Source organism: Acipenser ruthenus, chromosome 29, assembly GCF_902713425.1.
Source record: "Acipenser ruthenus chromosome 29, fAciRut3.2 maternal haplotype, whole genome shotgun sequence".
Taxonomy (NCBI): domain Eukaryota; kingdom Metazoa; phylum Chordata; class Actinopteri; order Acipenseriformes; family Acipenseridae; genus Acipenser; species Acipenser ruthenus.
Window position 1 is genome coordinate 20,639,153 of NC_081217.1, and position 18,159 is coordinate 20,657,311.

At 45.1% G+C, this 18,159-nt stretch overlaps 2 protein-coding genes across 6 annotated transcripts in view; one reads left to right on the forward strand and one right to left on the reverse strand.

The window, feature by feature from the left end:
- Positions 1-4,943, forward strand: part of LOC117397174 (signal peptide, CUB and EGF-like domain-containing protein 3) — a 55,094-nt gene extending 50,151 nt beyond the window's left edge. For 3 of the 4 annotated variants that reach the window (XM_059004182.1, XM_059004185.1, XM_059004184.1), the window contains 7 exons: positions 170-331; positions 778-945; positions 1,221-1,382; positions 1,666-1,863; positions 2,052-2,204; positions 2,505-2,584; positions 2,806-4,942. In XM_059004182.1, coding sequence (XP_058860165.1) covers positions 170-331; positions 778-945; positions 1,221-1,382; positions 1,666-1,863; positions 2,052-2,204; positions 2,505-2,584; positions 2,806-2,958 — 1,076 coding nt within the window. In that variant the 3' untranslated portion in view covers positions 2,959-4,942. Of the gene's footprint in view, positions 1-169; positions 332-777; positions 946-1,220; positions 1,383-1,665; positions 1,864-2,051; positions 2,205-2,504; positions 2,585-2,805 lie in introns of all 4 variants that reach the window. The other variant, XM_059004183.1, reaches the window with a different exon arrangement.
- Positions 4,944-6,879: 1,936 nt separating this feature from the next.
- On the reverse strand, positions 6,880-16,612 carry LOC117426652 (zinc finger protein 76-like). Of its 2 annotated transcripts, none has more exons than XM_034044512.3 (14): positions 16,487-16,612; positions 14,330-14,418; positions 13,872-13,955; positions 13,382-13,459; positions 12,661-12,842; positions 12,297-12,386; positions 12,019-12,132; positions 11,272-11,473; positions 10,492-10,671; positions 9,971-10,189; positions 9,450-9,598; positions 8,916-9,077; positions 8,286-8,396; positions 6,880-8,040 (listed from the first exon to the last, which is right to left on the reverse strand). In XM_034044512.3, exons 2-14 carry the CDS (start codon positions 14,400-14,402, stop codon positions 7,936-7,938), a joined length of 1,749 nt encoding a protein of 582 aa, XP_033900403.2. In that variant the 5' UTR covers positions 14,403-14,418; positions 16,487-16,612; the 3' UTR covers positions 6,880-7,935. The 2 variants fall into 2 exon arrangements, with proteins under 2 accessions (XP_033900403.2, XP_033900394.2); XM_034044503.3 differs by lacking the exon at positions 16,487-16,612 and adding an exon at positions 15,645-16,311.
- Positions 16,613-18,159: the final 1,547 nt, after the last annotated feature.

The window sequence follows — 18,159 nt, forward strand, 5'->3', positions numbered from 1 at the left end:
CTCAATGAGAAAACACAGCGCTTAATGAGAACAGGTTACACAATAGTCAGTGCAAACACAACCTCTCTCGGAGCCCTCTTATCAATCCCTGTCCTGCTAATCTCTCTCTTCCGCTCTCATCTCCGGCTTCAGTGCCACCCTCTCACCCCTGTCTCTGCTACTCTCTCAGTTAGATGCTTGCCGGGATCTTATTACCACGGAGAACAGGAAAAGTGCGTCTCCTGCCCGCCTGGCACCTTCCAGGAAAGGGAAGGCCAGCTTGCCTGCGACCTTTGCCCCGGAAGCGAAGGGCACGGCCCTGCTGGCGCCCGTAATATCACATCCTGCACAGGTATGTGGGGTGACCGGGACAAAAACACACCAAGCCCAGCAAACCAAAGCATGACTGACATCGGAAATAAACCTTTGTCTGGAAGCTAATTTGATGTGGTACTGTTCTTTTGGTTTGTTTATTGACTGTACTATGGTCCTAATTATACTTGTATTTATAGCTAATTTGAGTATTTATTTGAACTTAAAGGAATGTCACAAGCCAATACTGTTTTTGTATTATATATATCAAGTGTGTACTGTAGACACATACTCATGTAATGTCATTTATGTGCAATTGTACCATTGCTGTGTGCAACTCGATTGTTAATGGCATTCAGTTTGCGTGTATATTTCACTGTCACAGTATCATTTCTAACACATTTAATAATGACCTGTAAGAGCCCCCGGACTGAACGGACACACCCGTGTGGCTGTTGTTTTTGCTGTGCTTCCTCTGATCTGCAGGGCAGTGCCCGTCGGGGTACCACTCTCACGATGGGTTCAAGCCGTGCCAGGCCTGCCCCCGGGGGACTTACCAGCCCGACCTGGGCCGCACCCTCTGCTTTCCCTGCGGAGGGGGGTTGAGCACCAAGAACGAGGCAGCCAGCTCCTTCCACGACTGCGAGACCAAGGGTGAGCAGCGAATACCGCGACCCCGCTGCTGGAGAACAGGGAACTCCTGCTGCAGAGCAGTTTCATCCATTCCAGGTCTTAATACGAGCTTGATTAGGTATTGATATCAGGTGAGTCTTATTAAGCTCACAGTAAAACCAGGAATGGATCAAACTGCTATACAATGGGAGTCTTATTGCCATCCCTGCTGCTGGCTGCCAGCTTGCACTGCCTTGTTATATACGGACCGTCTGGTCTGATGGTTAACCAAAGAGTTTGTCCTTGTCCGCCTGCAGTCCAGTGCTCACCGGGTCATTACTACAACACCACGGTCCACCGCTGCATCCGCTGTCCGTTAAGCACCTACCAGCCTGACTTCCGCCAGAACTACTGCATCTCCTGCCCAGGCAACACCACCACCGACTTCGATGGAGCCACCACCGTGTCCCAGTGCAAGAGTAAGAACATTTCTTAAACCCAGTCGCTTCCCTTTAACTAGCATTAGCAACACTGAGCTAGATCAATCTCAAGTTGGCACTATAAGTTTTATCTTTCACAGAAACTGTTGCATGATGTATGGACTGTGTTTGATGGTGTGTGGGCGGTCGCAAGAAACAAAAAACGGACCCGTAAATGATAAATGATAAAAAACTTGAAGTTCTCATATATTGATGGGAGAGGAGTGGCTGATACTGAGTGTGTGTGTGACTGCATGCCCCTCCCTCACCCTTCTCTCTGCAGACCAGCGCTGTGGGGGGGAGCTGGGGGAGTACACAGGCTACATCGAGTCGCCCAACTTCCCCGGGAACTACCCTGCCAACGTGGAGTGCACCTGGAACATCAACCCCCCTCCCAAGCGCAAGATCCTCATCGTGGTGCCCGAGATCTTCCTGCCCTCTGAGGATGAGTGTGGAGATGTGCTGGTCATGAGGAAGAACTGTGAGTCCCAGCCAGGGTCCGGGAATTACACCCCATTGCACTGTTACAAGAGATGCCTTCAGTACCGGGGCTATCTCGTCACGTTACTCAACGTGGGCTTGGGTGCTCTCCATGGCAAGCCAGTTCCACTCGTGATGGTTTCTAGTTTTTCTGCTCCGTTGGGTAATCTCCATCTCCTTCGTCCGCAGCGTCTCCAAGCTCCATCACCACCTACGAGACCTGCCAGACCTACGAGCGGCCCATCGCCTTCACCGCGCGCTCCCGCAAGCTCTGGGTCAACTTCAAATCCAATGAGGCCAACAGCGCCCGCGGCTTCCAGATCCCATACGTCACCTACGACGGTAAGCGCAGCCTGGCATTCTAAACCAAACTCCAACCCAGCCCTCGAGAGGTCAAAGGTCTGCCCATTGACCCGCTGCGGAATCAGACCGATTGGCTTTGACGTCACGTTAACAGTGTGCCGCAGACTTTCTAAATGGAAAAGCATTTCTAAATAATACGTCAAGAAAAAGGGTTCTGTTTCCTTACTACCTTCACGTGTCGTGAGTCCTGTGGAGTGCCTGACCCATAGTTTCCTGACAGCTCATAGTTCAGTTTTCTAGCTGCGTGCTCATCAGTTTTTTTGTATTTTGAATTTTCAGAGGATTACGAGCAGCTGGTGGAAGACATCGTTCGAGACGGCAGGCTGTATGCCTCTGAAAACCACCAAGAAATCCTAAAGGTGAGCACGACTACGCCACCTTGTGTACTGTGGTGTAAACAGCACCTCTCTCCTACAATATATCCCAGGCACACGCAGAATACTGTCAGACTAATGAATTTCATTAACAGTTCTCCTGTGTATTAATGTGTGCTAAGAATAAATCTTCAACCTCAAATGGCTTTCATTTTTATAGATGTTTTACAAAAAAAACAAACATTTTTTTATGTTTGTTTTGAAAGGATAAGAAGCTGATCAAAACCCTGTTCGACGTGCTGGCTCACCCACAGAACTACTTCAAATACACGACCCGCGAGTCCAACGAGATGCTGCCTCGCTCTTTCATCAAGCTGCTGAGCTCCAAAGTGTCCAGCTTTCTGAGGCCGTACAAGTAGCCACGGAGGGCAGAGAGCCAGCCAGCCAGCAACTACAGCAACGATGACAAAAACTTTTTTTATGGCTTTTAAAACATACTTCACTATGCAGACTTTTTTTGGCTTCTGTTTTTTTTTAACTCATCGTCACAATGGATTAGTTAGCCGAGACCCGTCCTCCGCTGAAAGCTCCAGGTGACTGAGACTCATTGACTTGTTCCAGCTACTTCAGTATTGATCGTTACTTCTGTTTATTTTGTTTCATTCCCCGGGACTCCTCGTACTCTCCCGCTGCTCTGTAGTATCAGTTCTGTAAATGTATTCTATGCATGTGGGTTACCCAACCATGTGGCTGTTTTTCATAAAATAAGGGAGCGCAAGTCTCGCCACAGTTGCCTGGGCAGCTGAGCCGTTTCTTCTGTTGCAGTGCTAATCAAATCAAAGCACTGCAAGCCAAAAAAGGTTTTCAGTTCGAGCAAACAAAATAAGAGACTGTGTTTGTTTTGCATGAGAAAACGCAACTCTAACTCATTTGGGACAATTAAAACCCTCACCAGCCCTGCATCGTATCACTTCCACCAATTCCCTTACCTTTGGAGTTTAAAACATGTTCACAGTGTTTTATAAGCCCCCACAAAAAAAAAGCAAACATATACGCTAAATCTGTTTTTGTTTAGCATTTAAAAAAACGGTGCTGTGAGCGTGGGAACTGAAAGTGTTGCGGAACGGTACAAAGTAAACACATTTTTGTATTGTAAAGGCAATTACTTTTACTGTTGCTCAGAACAGTAACTGCACCTCCAGCAACTTGTTTCTTGTTGGTTTTAGTTTGTTTTCACCTTTGCATTTGCTTCATGTCCCTATAAAAGTAGTGGAAGTCAGTAACCAGCCCATTTCTCATAGCCCCCCACAGAAACAGTGCCCCCTCTAGTTCAGTCACAGCCCATACAGCTCCTCCAAAGAGTATCACATTTACCTTTTTACTTGTGCACTAGGACTTTCAGTCTGCCTTTGTATGAGTGCAATGATCTTCATCTCCTGTCTGTTTTATTACAGAAAAGCAACAACAATATTTATACCTGCCAAAAACTGTTCAATAGAATGTCCTTTTTTTATTTCTTGGGTAAAGAATGAAATACAGCTATCGGCTACTGGGTTACATCATTTGACTGTAGTGCAATTCCAGTGTGTTCTATATTTGTGCACTGGCACTAAAAGGATCCCAAGCGAGACCTTGGAATGTTAATTTAGGTACACATTTTTTTGTGCTTCCATTATGAAAAATCTCAAACCCTTAAACGGTTTTCCCCAACCAGTCTCGACTGGTACAGATCACTCATTCCTTACCTTCGCCTTGTGGAGTAGGCCAGTGATTCTGTCCTCTGCGTTCCTGTGCTGTAAACGGCTGCACGTTTTTCATTGTGATGTCACATTGAAGATCTCTTCTGTAAAGCCAACAATGCAGCACCCGCAGTTTCCCAGTGTGATTGTGGCGGCTAAGGGACAAGCAGGGTCTTATTTCAACCCACGCTTCTCTCATAGACCCCAAACCAGGGCTTGGCACTTCACCTCCTGGTCTTTGTTCCAACCCTGTTCTAAATGGTTTAACTGAACCAATTAAAAAGGGGTTAATTTTACCTGTTCAACCAGGACTGGAATGGCTCTGGACATGGTAACATGAAGCCCCCTTTGCCGTCGTCCGTAGGCACGCTCTATGTCTAGAGAGAAGTCAAGCTGTATTGAGAGTTCTAATGAGTTTCACCTTCTATTTATACCTGCATTTTGTTTCCTGTGTACTACAATTAAACATGCGCCTCTATGCCTCCTGCCCCCAGCAACTCCAGCCACTCCCCCAGAAAAAACAAGTGGATGATCAAAATGTTATGTTGTGTTATTATTATTTTTTTTAAATAAGAGTTTGCTATGATGTATCATAGAGTTCATAACGGTATTTGCACTTGAAAATTGTTATTGCTCATGTAAAAAAAAAAAAAAAAAAAAAGTCTGGATTTTGTCTTTTTTTAATGCCCTAATCTTGAACTATGTTACTTAAAGAAACATAAGGCAGTCCTTAGAATCTGTGAAACCATCCATGAGTTTTGAGTGTGCTGTTAATTTCTGTTTTTAGTGTCGGCAGCATGATATTATTTGCACATGAGGTCAGACTAATGGATATTATCAATATAATGGTATTCACAATATTGAAGGTTGAGTTAAGAGGTCAGAATAACTTTTTATTCACTTTTAAACCGCGGCTAGACTCACAGTACGATTCAAGCCAAACTCGGCAAAGACGACACTTTTACACCTGCTGTGAATATTCAGTATCTCTAAAGGTGTTAAAGACATAACATGCTGTAGTCATACCGTGTTCAAGACCAGAGGAATCAAACAAAATAAAACCAACCACCACTGGAAGAACAGTGGAGACTCGTGTTCACTTACCCCAATGGCTCATGGGGCAGTTTACTGTATTTTGTTGCAACAGTAGGAGGTACAGCACACTGTGATTTCCATCTGTGCTTTTATATTAATCTGATCTCACGCTGCTAAACTCTGCAGAGAAGTATTTTCAGGCATTAGCAGAAAAGAAAAGTCAATTAACTTTTGTCTGGTATAAAAAATAAAAAGCCCAGATTAACATTGATCTTTAGCAATCTGCAAAGAAAAAGGGGACTGACGACATGTCAATAACTCATAACTGAAAAGTAATCTACTGTAGAACTTGATACCTGAATAACACCTTTAGCAACATGTGGACAGAGTTGCATTGATGGATCCTTAAACTAAAAAGGGAGTTATCTTTCTGCCAAGCCAAGACAGGGGTACTGCAGCAATGTGCAGACACAAACAAATGAATTTCTCAAAGGAGAAGTGCCTGTTGCTGCATCATTACCTTGCATAAGCAAACAAGAGGATAAAACAACAATGTATAAAACGCTATCATTTAATAAGACAGCTGTTTCAGCTTAGCTGTCATGTGTAAACTGAACAACAGCGCGAAATTAGAAGCAGCTGCTTTTGCCTTGATGAATTATGGCATTTTAATGTTTAAAAGTTAATTTGTATTCAACCACTAAGTCCTCTCTGACAGGCCTTTGTTCTCATTAGGACTGAAATCATCCCAAGTAATTACAAGCGCATTGTGTAAACTGGCCCGATGGAGGTTTACACAATCCCAAGCAAGCCTTTACCGCACCCTTCACAGAACTAAGAGCCGCAGTCTACTTTGAACTCCTTACCAGAACTGTGTGTTCTGTTTAGCGCAGTCACTTCATCCAGAACTAGAGAAACACGCACTGCGATACATTTAGAAATACTAAAAGAAAAATCAGAAACAGATTTAAATGAGATTCGGTTCACAGACTAGAGAAAGACTGCACATTAAAAAACTAAAAGCATCTCGTTTTTATTGCTGTGCAGCCTTACCGCCAGATGCCATTTCAGCAAGAGAATAAAAGGTTTTCAAATAAAGCAACCGAGTAAAGATGAACCACCGATCATAGGGTTTGTTGCATGTTTCACAGCCGGTCTCTCTGATAAGGGCTTCAGGATGTTCTGCATGAACCTGGCAGGGGTCCCATTAAACTGACAGGAGTAATTGCTCAGACACTACGCAGAGGCCAATACGCTGGCATTACCCTTCGCTGTTGGGTTTGTCAAACCTGTTCACATTTAATTTTCCATGAGATGGCAATTAAAAGTAACCACCGCCATCTGTTACAAATACACAGGACAGACTAGCTCAGGACAAGCAATGGTAGCCCCATTAAAACATTACTTTTTTCCCTGTGTGATTTGCTACTTGCTGTTTTGAATACTGGACTTACCCTACTTTACGGAGATGTCTGATCAAACACAGACGATTTTATTGTGTTTATTTTTTTTAATCAAGGAGTTTATTATAAGAGAGACACGCAATGAAATAAACAAGCTTAAGGGTGCCTTTTAAACACATTTTTATTTAAAGTCCCTCCATCCCTCCATACACATTTTTAAAGCAGAAAAAAAAAATCTAGAAAACAATTTCAGTATATAAAAAAGAAATCAGTACATGTTGACTCCTCTCTCTCTCTTACTTACAAAGTTTCATTAAACAAAAAATTCCTATCACCTGAGACAAACGGTACACCGCCTGTCACAACGCTCTGGGAAAGGGGTCCGCGTGGAGACACAAACTCAAAACAGCACGGCTTCTCTAGCAAAACTAGTTTTATTTTTGGTTTTAACCAGTATTTTTTATGACTTGTATAAAACAATTACAACCAACTGAGCGGGTGTGTGGAGCTGGCTTTTATGTGCACCATAAAAAAACAATAGATTTATTGCTGGTTTAACAAAACCTTTGGTACAGTCGAAAAAGACACGGGCAGCGTCTTTCGCTGGACTCGGAGATCAGGAAAGCAGGGTGCTCCAGCTGTTAAAATCTGTTAGGAGGGGAGTACCTTGCTGCGCTTCGAGTCTAGAGAGATGGCACGGACCATCGGAGCGCATCAGCCTCCTCCAACGTGAGAGGGCACTAGTCTTATGTACATGTATATCCTTGCTGGCAGTCTTTCCAGAAATCCAAAGGAAAAAGAGAGCAAGAAAAATAAAATCTGAAAAAAACACAGCAAGAAGAAAAGCCTGCATTATCCTGGTGGCTCTTCTACATCTGAAAGCTCCTTCGTTTCCCATTGAGCTCACTGGGGGAGAAGCCGAGCTGTCAAACCTTTCTGCCCCAGAAAGGTGCTGGGATTTGTAGAATGGGTGGGGTGGGGTGACAAGTTGCATTCCCCTTAACGAACAAGGCGGCGAAACAGCCGGCAGTGTTTGTTTTATTTTTTCATAAAGTAAAAGCAATACCTTTTGGACTCAAAGTGGCAATGCCATGAAGAAAAATGTTTTTAAAAGCTGGCAGCGCACCCTGACTCTGCACCTCCGGTTCCAGTTTCTTCACATCCGTTTTGTTTCTGTTTCCTCCCGGTCTGCGAGAGAGAGAGAGAGAGAGAGAGCTCCTCAGCAGCCTCCGTCAGCCACCACCTCGTCCTGAGACATGCTGCCCTGCTGAATGGCTGCTGTGGCCATGCTGATGGCTTCCTCCAGCGTCTGCTGCTCCTCCAGCTGTTTAAAAGGGAACAGCATTACATTTACACACCTGCTTAACATAAAGGTGGTCTTGACATACCTGGGTGACTTACAGCAAGCATGTTGTATATGATCCAGACCCAGGTGCTTACAGAATGCATTTTGTGTTGTACTGCTGCATGAGGATGTACACAGAAATCTATGTCATCGTATTCTTCTTAATGTTATGGGAATTGGAAGTCCGAAGAAGGTGCAACGATGAAACAGAAATCCACACTGACCTGTACTGCTATCTGGGTGCCGTTTGCTGTGGCCAACAGCGCCACCTGTTGGTAATGCTGAGCTGCTACATGTGAATCTCCAACCATCATCCCTTCTGTTACAATGGCCACCTGGGAGGGAAGAGGGTTGGGCAAGATTATAATGGGGCTTGCAAAGTATTATTGAAATATCTCACTCACTAAATAATGGTTGGTTTTATTACAAGAAATCCACGATTGCACGCATGTTGCGACCTGGTTAAGCATATATTTTACAAACAACATCAGGTTGTTGAAGTGATGCACAGGGTATAAAGCATTCAAACACAATAAGAAATTCAAACAAATTCTGCTAGGATAACACTAACATGGAAACACTGACACCTGGTGGCCAGACTTTGTCACTGCAGCTAACACTGACATGAGAAGTCTAGCCATACACCAAATTCTTTGAGAGATGCAACAATATTTTTATTTCTCTTCTTAATCCAACAATAAATAATAATAATAATAATAATTAAACTAGACATATGTCTAAGTGTAACAATATAAGTGTGAAGTGGTATGATAATCTTCATACACCCCCAGATTCTGACACTTCAATAACTTAGTAAAGAATGCCTTTAGGAAGTAAACAAGTGCAGTACATACCGACTGGGCCTCCATTCCATCCGCCGTCACCATAGTAACTGTGTGGGTGCCAGACCCAGTGATGTCACCCTGGTTGGCAGGGACTGCAATTGTTCTGCCGTCCTGTGTTACCATGGTGATGGCTGACCCCAGCGCTTGCAAGTCCTCGTGGGATAGGCTCACCTAGGTGGGAAGAGGGGTTACAGTTCATCTCTTATTAACAGGCAGCGCAAGAAACATGCTTCAGTTTGACGAAGGCATTTGCTATGTATATACACTAAACAAAAAAGGGGAATTTGACAGATTTATGATACTGTAGTGTTTCATGTTGTGGATAACGTTTCCATTAAGTGTTGTGTCTCTGCCCGTCCTGGTTGAGCTAAAAAGCTGACCAGATTCAGAATTGAAATCGGTTTGATTTCCTTCTCCTGGGGTAAGAAAGGTTTGAGACTGAATTCAGAATCAGTCCGGGAGGCAGCTAGAAAAATCCTCATTTTCTATACACTGCAATATGAGTGGCAGACAATTACCAAGCTCATTCCCCCACCCCTCTACCTGCTGTGTCCCGTCTTGAGTGATCAGCGCGACCTGTGACTCTATGACGTCCCGCGCTACCATGGCAACCTGTGGGGCCCCTACCCCATCCCCCTCAGTCAGGAAGGCGATGCGCTGCCGTTTCGGAACAGGCTCCTGATCCCCTCCGTCTGTCTCGGCGCACAAAAGGAAAACAGAACGTCTTTTAGAAAGAGATCATCCAGACTCCTGGTGCTGCAGCTGGTGTGCATTGTGGGGCTGGATAAACAGGAGGGAATCCGAGCTTTAAATCAAATGCATTGTATTAAGCTCCCTGTTAAGGAGTTTCCACTGTGGCATCCCAAGCACGTGCGAGACAACAGAGGCAGTTAAACACAACCCGAGGTAAACCTTTCACAGCAGTCAAAATCGCATTGTTACTATTAATTATCAACAAGAAAGACAGGGCAGTGCAGCCAAGCCCGTAAATAAGCATGAATGGACCGTCTCCAGCATTAGCAAGCTATCCTGGTCTCTCTTGCGTCGCAGCGTGCTTTGCTCACCGTCGGAGTGGCGCTGCTCTGCCTCCTCTGTGGCCTCGAAGTCGCCGTGCGCGGTGCGCTTGTGCATGGCGAGGGTGGAGGTCTGCCGGTACGTCTTCCCGCAGTGGTTGCAGGTGTAGGGTTTGCAGTGCGTGTGCACCACGTGGTGTTTGTACAGACTGGAGTATTCCGTGAAGCGCTTTCCACAGCCTGGCACAGTGCACACATAAGGTTTTTCACCTGCACACACACAGAGGCATCTGTTATTGTTGCACACACACACACAGCATGCTCACGAGGGCGGACAGTCACAATGGCCTCAGATACAACGAACGTTTTGACAGTGAGTGAGATTGCCACCGACACTCTAAGGGTAATGGGCTTTTTATTTTTTTTTAAGTTTAAAGTGTGTGTTAGCATAACTGAGGTAGGTGTGTTGGAATTAAGAACGGATTTCAATGTTAAGCTCAGTATTGAGATCCTCTCACCTGGCCTGTCTTTCTACACCTAAGCAGTAACAGTCAGCAGGCTGGCGCAGGTACCTGTGTGTATCCTCATGTGGTTCTTGAAGTTGGTGGCGCTGGCGAAGCCCCTCCCGCAGCCCTGCTCCTCGCACATGTAGGGCCGCTCCCCGGTGTGGGTGCGGATGTGCACCTTGCGGATGTTGGAGGTGGTGAAGGAGCGGCCACAGCCCTCGAACGGACACTGGAACGGCCGCTCGCCTGGGACACCAAACAAAGAAACAAAAAACAGCTTCCATCAGTCCTACTGATGAGGAGCAGCCAACACGCCCCCAGGTCTTGAAGTCTGAGAGCAAGCCGCCCGATTGCAGTGAAAGGCAGGGATGGAGATCGGACTCCCATTGCACAGCAGTTTAACCCATTCCAGGTTTTACTATGAGCCTGAGTAGCTGCAGTGTATAGGTAACAAGCTCAGGTGTGCCTTATTAAACAGTAAAACCAGGAACAGATCAAACTGCTATGCAATGTGGTGGGGGGAGGGGTTTATTTCCATCCCTGAAAGGTTACCTCTAGGTGTGTTCTGATGTGTTTCTGAATGTGGTTTACCGAAAAAAAAACTCTCTGATGTACATGGATGGCTGTTTAACTGTGGGAGTGAGAGTCCTGAAGGTTTGGATTACACTAAGCGGTTCATCCATAACTATGAAAGACTCAATGGTGAAACCTGTAGTAACACCAAAAGAAATGCCCTCTCCCTGTCTCGAAGAGGACCTCACTACACACATGCATTTCCAGTGCGTTTCTGAATGCGGTTTCGGGTGTCTAGAGGTCCGTTTCGTTTGGATTGTGTTGAAAGCGTACCTGTGTGTATGCGCACGTGTTTCTGCAGGTCCCCCGATGTCTTGAAGGCCTTGGTGCACATGTCTTCAGGACACTTGTACGGTTTCTCTCCAGTGTGTGTGCGGATGTGGCTCTTCAAGCCATACCCCGTAGCGAAGGCCTTCCCGCAGCTCGACACGTCACACCTGTACGGCCGGTCACCTGTGTGAGCTCTTTCATGAACCTGAGGACACAGCACACCTAGCTCAATTACAATTACAAAGACAGCAGAACTGTTCGCTGGAATTGCAATTATAATGCTGTTCTGTACAATTACAATTATGCTGCAGTAATTATAATTACACTAAAAAAGAAACAAACTACACTCCAACATGTTTAGTCTATTTTAAATGTACTTATTTATTATATTTAAAAAATGACTATGAAACACAATGGTGGAACAAGCAGTCACACAAAAAGAAATGACCAAGCAATAATCACAGGTAGAAACACAGAGACATGCCACATAACTTTTCAATCAAACGGGGTCTCTAAAAGAGGTTGATAATACAAGAATAATGATCGCATGACTAACAAATGCGGAACTGAACTGTAATTGATCAATTATATAGTAGAATTATAATCAGACAGTACGCATTGTAACTGACCCCCAGGTCTGGGACACACACACAATACATCAAATCACAGCAGGCAGCATGCGCCTATTTAAAGAGAGCAGGCAGCTTTCCTAGAAGAAAGTGAGGCTCTTGGTAAAGAGGTGTGCTTTACCTTTAAATGGTGAGCTGTGGTGTAGAGCCGGCCGCAGCCCTCGTATTGACAGCGATGCGACTTCTCCCCGCTTTGCTGAGACTTCCCTGAGCTCCGCGACTCCTTGAACAGCACCTGCAACAAACAGGGGGAGCAGGAGTAAAGGACTGCGGCCGAGCAATCCACGAGGCACCCCAATACAGAACAGGGTCGTCCTCCCAAAAAAATAAAGAAACATCCCAATCCGGTCAGGCGTGCACTGAAGGGGCGAGGGAGTCTCTGATCATCTCCACACCCACCTCGATAGCGCTGGGATCCTCTGCAGAGTCGCTCTGCTGAAGCCCGGTGCTGCTGGGAGCATTGTCCTCCACCATATCCGACTCGGACATCTGCGAAAACATTACGGATTTCAGGTGGATTTTCAGTGCGATCCTACACCAGCTTAAAACAGGTGTAATGAAGCATTTGCCTGTTTTAGCACCTGGATGGAATTGGTTCAGTTAAGTGGTTAGAACAAGGAGCTGATCCAGCCTGGCTATCCACAGGGGGCTCCAAGAACATCCTACAGGTCGTAGATTAAAACTCCAGCTCCCCCCCCCCCCCCCCCCCCCCAAACCCCTGCTGTGACTGCGTTCCCCCGGCGGCGCCCCCAGCCTGCCTGACCTTGCTGGCGAACTGCTCCAGGGTGGTGATGGTCTCTGGGTCGATGGTGCCCTCCTCCAGCCCCCCCTCAGTGTGCACAGTCAGGATCGTGTTGCTGGCCTGCATGCCGGAGGGGTGGTGGATGTACGCAGTGCTGCCATCCTCCAGCTGCACTGCCTCCACCGTGCTGGGGTCATAGCCCTCTGGGGAGAGCAGCAGGGAGAGGAGGGCTGTCAGCAGGGTGGGCTTTAAACAAAGACCCCCACATTGGGTACAGCTTTCTCTGGGGTACTCACTTGTGGAGATCCCTCTCAGTACTCAGACTGGAATGGACTGACTGAGTTAGTACCACAGCGGACCATAGTGAGCTGGTGAAGCAGTTTAAACATACAACGTGCTTCACTTTCTTTGTCATGTGAATCATTTGGCAAATAACTTCTCATTAAAAAAAAAAAATGAAAGCCATGGAAATAAAACAAGCACAGTTCAAACCATTCAGGTGTTCCTTAATAAGCATAATTAGCAAAGCCAGGAATGGTTTAAAATTATAGATTGAATGCAGAATTGCATATTATGATGTTTCTACGACTGTTTTGGTATGATCGACTGCATTGTGCTTTTTATTTTAAAACGACAGGCATTGCTGCACTGTTTCATCAAGCCTGCACGCGGCTGGGAGACGCATGCTTGTTCACAACACATTACCGCAGACCGAATAAAAACACCCCAAGGAAAGGAATACCTTTGAGCATGTGGTGAATGTAGGCAGTGCTGCCGTCTTCCAGCTGTACTGCCTGGCCATCCTCGAACGGGGTATAGTCTAAAAAAACAAAACAACAGATTCATTCATTCCTTCAAACACTCGAATCACAACTTCAAAAGTAAACTATGTCTTTCCAGTATCAGGTCTCTTTGGGAGTCCACTACACTGTGCTTTAGCTAATGCAGGGCTGCAGGTTAGTTGTGCACACTCTCAGAATGTGTGGCGAAGGATTTGGTCGAGAGCTGAAGATTTTCTTTCAGCTATAATTTTGTGGGAGCCGACAGGAACCCCCTTCTTAGCTATTTTTGCACGGCTGCTAATCGAATCTCTGATCAGATTCGAAGCGAAATAGAAATATTGAGCCTGTAAGTTTTGTCTTTTGTTAATTCTAAACGTAGAATTGTTTGGTTCCAGAAGATTTTGGACATTCTGCTACCCTGTTCTGATGCCAGTCTCTTGTCTCTTGTACCTTTCTGCTGCACGGTGACCTGCTGGATGTAGGCAGTGGTACCGTCCTCTAACTGGATGGTGTCTCCTTCAATCAGCTTCCCATCTGTAAAAAAAAACGGGAGAACAAGTCTCTCACTGCACGGTGACATGCTAACAGAACATATCTGTGTAATTGCATTAAGAACTGCTCATCATAAAAAGGGGACAGGAACACACAATTTGAATGCATTCTGAATCTCCACCAAACTTACTTGCCAATTATCCTATTGAGATTGATTACCATTTCTCCTCTCGTTCATACATTTTCTTCTGTTCTTATTAAGACCCAACTTGACAAAGTTCTGAGATCAATCAGCTACTTGGAAACGGACAAGCTTAGGCCCCTTCTCATGCGTAAATCAGTTTAAAAGCAAAAAAATAAAAAATACATTCAAACAAAAAACAACTGTGCCCTGCAAGTGCGTGCTTCTCGTTTACCTTTGATAGCTTGCTGGATGAATGAGTTGGAGCCGTCACTGAGCGTCACTGCTTGAAGTCCCAGACTCTCCATGGTTTAAATAGTATACCTGCTCCCGAGAAAGCATCAATCAACAACAGCTAAAATATCCCAACCTCCCCACCCCCTACTTCACTCCAAACTGTCTGATTGGCTCAGAAGCAGACTGGTCTGTCACATTCAGCACAGAGAACTTCAGCACATTGCTAAGGGCTGTCATCATGTCATCTTCTACCTCCTCTGGTACTTTGACAGAAAAGTAACACCCTGAAACTTCAGATTGCATTTTCTCAAAATTATTGCAACTTGGCCCACTGAACCATTGACCTGTTTTTTTTTGACTTGCATATAGATCCATGCCCACCTATGCAACAGGTGTGAAAGTTAAACCCAGATGTATTTGTTCTGTTTGGGCTGAATTGGGTTTGAGTTTGTGGCACTATTGGGAGATCTGCACAAATTTGAAGCAATTATAAAGCAAGTTTTCTTTTTCTTTGCACAGATATATTTAAAAAATGTATTTTTAGACTAGATCACTTAGAGGGCATCTCCCATAACAATGACTGCTCTAATTGAAACCGGAGAGGGAGGAAAACGTCAACTTTCAGCCAATCCAAGTGCAGTATTTCTTCCCATTGTGACTGAACTAGGAATAGGAATGGTGAACTACAAAAATAGTGACAATACAGTACAGCATGTGATTGACAGGCGGTGATTTTATTACTTCATATAGGGCTTTATCGGTTGGTTTCACAGGTCTAGAAAATCACTATTTTGGTACCTCAGGTAACATTAGACCCCACAGAGTACTGTAATCTGTAGTATTGTGTATTTAATTATATCCTATCACTGACACCGTTATCTGCTCCGCTATTGAATCGTATTTTGTCATATACTTGTACTTGCTAGAACCGAAGTGATTGTATGTTACCTTGCTCTTAATTGTATTAATAGTTGTACTGTGATTCTTGAAATGTATTTTTGTTTACGACTGTAAGGTCGCCCTGGATAAGGGCGTTTGCTAAGAAATAAATAAATAAATAAATAAATAAATAAATAATTAGGTAGTCCAAGATTACGGCGTATTCCAGTCTGTGAAACCATCCGGAAGTGATTTTTATTTTATTATTTATTTATGTATTTTTACATTAAATAAAATACGGGATCCCCCAATTTAACTGACACCGTCTTTGCAAAAAGTGTCTAAACTGGAGAAAATATGTGTGCTTAAACTTGCCCTCTTGTTTCACTGCTCAACATCGGGCTAACAATTACATTTCATCAATTTTCACGTACATTGTTTATTTGGCCGGGACAGCAGCGCCAGATGCAGTAATCCTTACCCATCGTCTGCTAGGGCAATATTACAGTGCTTGAGATTGTTTATACCCACAGTGCTACAGAAACGTGATCTGATCAATTCCATGTACACTAGAAGGCCCCAGCTCAGTATCCCTCATTCATTACAAATAATCTTAAATCTTACCCGTACCTAAAATCGACTAATACACACTTGTCCAACCTGAACTGAGAAATAACGCTACAGTCCCTGTAAGTGTGTGATCATACTAAGACCAGCGCCTTTAAAGTGAATTGCAACCCATCGCTGCCTCACCACTGCGGACATACGTATTAACAAACAGCCTTCCCATACAATTATTGATGATTTGGCAACACTAATTACAATTAGTGCCAACAACAACACACACACACCACATTCTTCCTATTGGTACCAACGGCTTTGCGTGACGTTTTACAACAACCGCGGGCGCGTCAGAATTTATTTCGTTTTTGTTGTCGTGAAACAATACGATTTATTTCAAAATGATAACGCACAAGCCCGCCGTTTGTAAAGGTTTCTTGTTGTTGTGCTTTTGCTGAGATCGCTCATCTGGGTGCGCAGGCCCGGGCCGCCTGCTCCCGTAGATGAAGCAGCATACGCGCCCCCCGGCTCCCTCCGCTCTCTAACATCGTGTCCCCCTCAAACCCCGCGCATCCCCCCTGCTCCCCAATTCCTCCTGTCGGCGGGAAACCACCAACCACCCGCCCGCCGCCTCAACCCTGCCATTTCTCCCCCATTTTCCTATCCCAGCTCTCCCTCCGCTTGGAGAAGCTGCGGCGCAAACTGGGATACTCACCTCCAGCAGCCCGCCATGCACCAGGAGCCGGGGTACCCAGGAACCTGCATAAGGAATATCCCCTGCCGCTGTAAACAACGCGCGCGTATGACCCTGTACAGATTCCCGGTTTCCGCTTTGCTGCACTGAACGCACAGAGAGCGTTCAACCCGGGAACGTGAACACGCATAATGTAATCTACTCAATCGCGCACTTCATTTTGTAATATTCATGTTCTGGGGCCAGGCGCGATTTGGCCCGAAACGCTGTATAAACTATACACTGTGCTTTGTGTCCTAAAGCGACAGGGTATATTATACATGTTTAGTGGCTGCTGAACACTTGTTCAAGCGAGACAGGGGGGACCAAGCTAACAATACGACGATATTACAGTATTACGGTTTAAGAACCATTGCATACCTGTCAAGGACCCAGGACACCTGACCAGGAGATTTTTGTAAGGGATAGTGTTATTTAATCGAGTGAAGCGGCACGGGAGGGGGGAGAGGGGAGAGGGGGGGGGCGAATCAGAAACTAAACTATAATACAGCATAAGAGTCCTTTAATGAGAAGATGCTGTTGAGTCATGGTTGTGTTTTGTGGTGTGTGATGTTATATGCCCATGTGACAGACTTGCAATCTCTCAAGACTGTCACGATAGGATCATAACAGCAGCTGTCACTCACATCCGGGTGTCAGTCACGCTACGCAAGCAGGTAGGGAGAGGGAATTGACTGGCCACCAGATGGCAAATGAGGGAACCAAATCTAAAAGGTAGGATAAATAAATAAATAAAAGAGGAGAGAGAGAGAGAGAGAGAGAGAGAGAGAGAGAGAGAGAGAGAGAGAGAGAGAGAGAGAGAGCAAACGCAGCCTTCTTTAACATTCTAAATCCTTCTATCATGCGAAACCACGACCGGGAAGAGTTTCGATGCGTCACTGCAGAAACAACTTGTATTTTCAACTTTGTGTTGGACTGTACTCTGCAGTACTGCGAATAGGTAACGAAATACCGTCTGCAGCCAACAGCAATGGCATACCTGTAAAATAAATAGAGGAGAGAGAGAGAGAGAGAGAGAGAGAGAGAGAGAGAGAGAGAGAGAGAGAGAGAGAGAGAGAGAGAGAGAGAGAGAGAGAGAGAGAGAGAGAGAGAGAGAGAGGCCGGGAGATTCCTAGATTAAACGGGTCCCCGGCGGGAGATTGCTCTTGGAAATGGGAGACTTGACAGGTATGCCATTGCTGTTGGCTGCAGACGGTATTTCGTTACCTATTCGCAGTACTGCAGAGTACAGTCCAACACAAAGTTGAAAATACAAGTTGTTTCTGCAGTGACGCATCGAAACTCTTCCCGGTCGTGGTTTCGCATGATAGAAGGATTTAGAATGTTAAAGAAGGCTGCGTTTGCAAAATTATTATTATTATTAATTTCTTAGCAGACGCCCTTATCCAGGGCGACTTACAATTGTTACAAAATATCACATTATACATTATACAGATATCACATTATTTTTACATACAATTACCCATTTATACAGTTGGGTTTTTACTGGAGCAATCTAGGTAAAGTACCTTGCTCAAGGGAACAACAGCAGTGTCCCCCACTGGGGATTGAACCCACAACCCTCCGGTCAAGAGTCCAGAGCCCTAACCACTACTCCACACTGCTGCCCCTAATTAGTCATTATTTATCAGACA

Excerpts from the sequence above, each read along its gene's own strand:
- LOC117426652 (XM_034044512.3), bottom strand. The coding sequence starts at position 14,402 with ATGGAGAGTCTGGGACTTCAAGCAGTGACGCTCAGTGACGGCTCCAAC. Across the intron at positions 12,843-13,381 it reads CATTCACCACATGCTCAAAG|AGGGCTATGACCCCAGCACG; the intron begins GTATTCCTTTCC and ends TGCTCTCCCCAG. Across the intron at positions 9,078-9,449 it reads CTCAAGACGGGACACAGCAG|GTGAGCCTATCCCACGAGGA; the intron begins GTAGAGGGGTGG and ends CTTCCCACCTAG.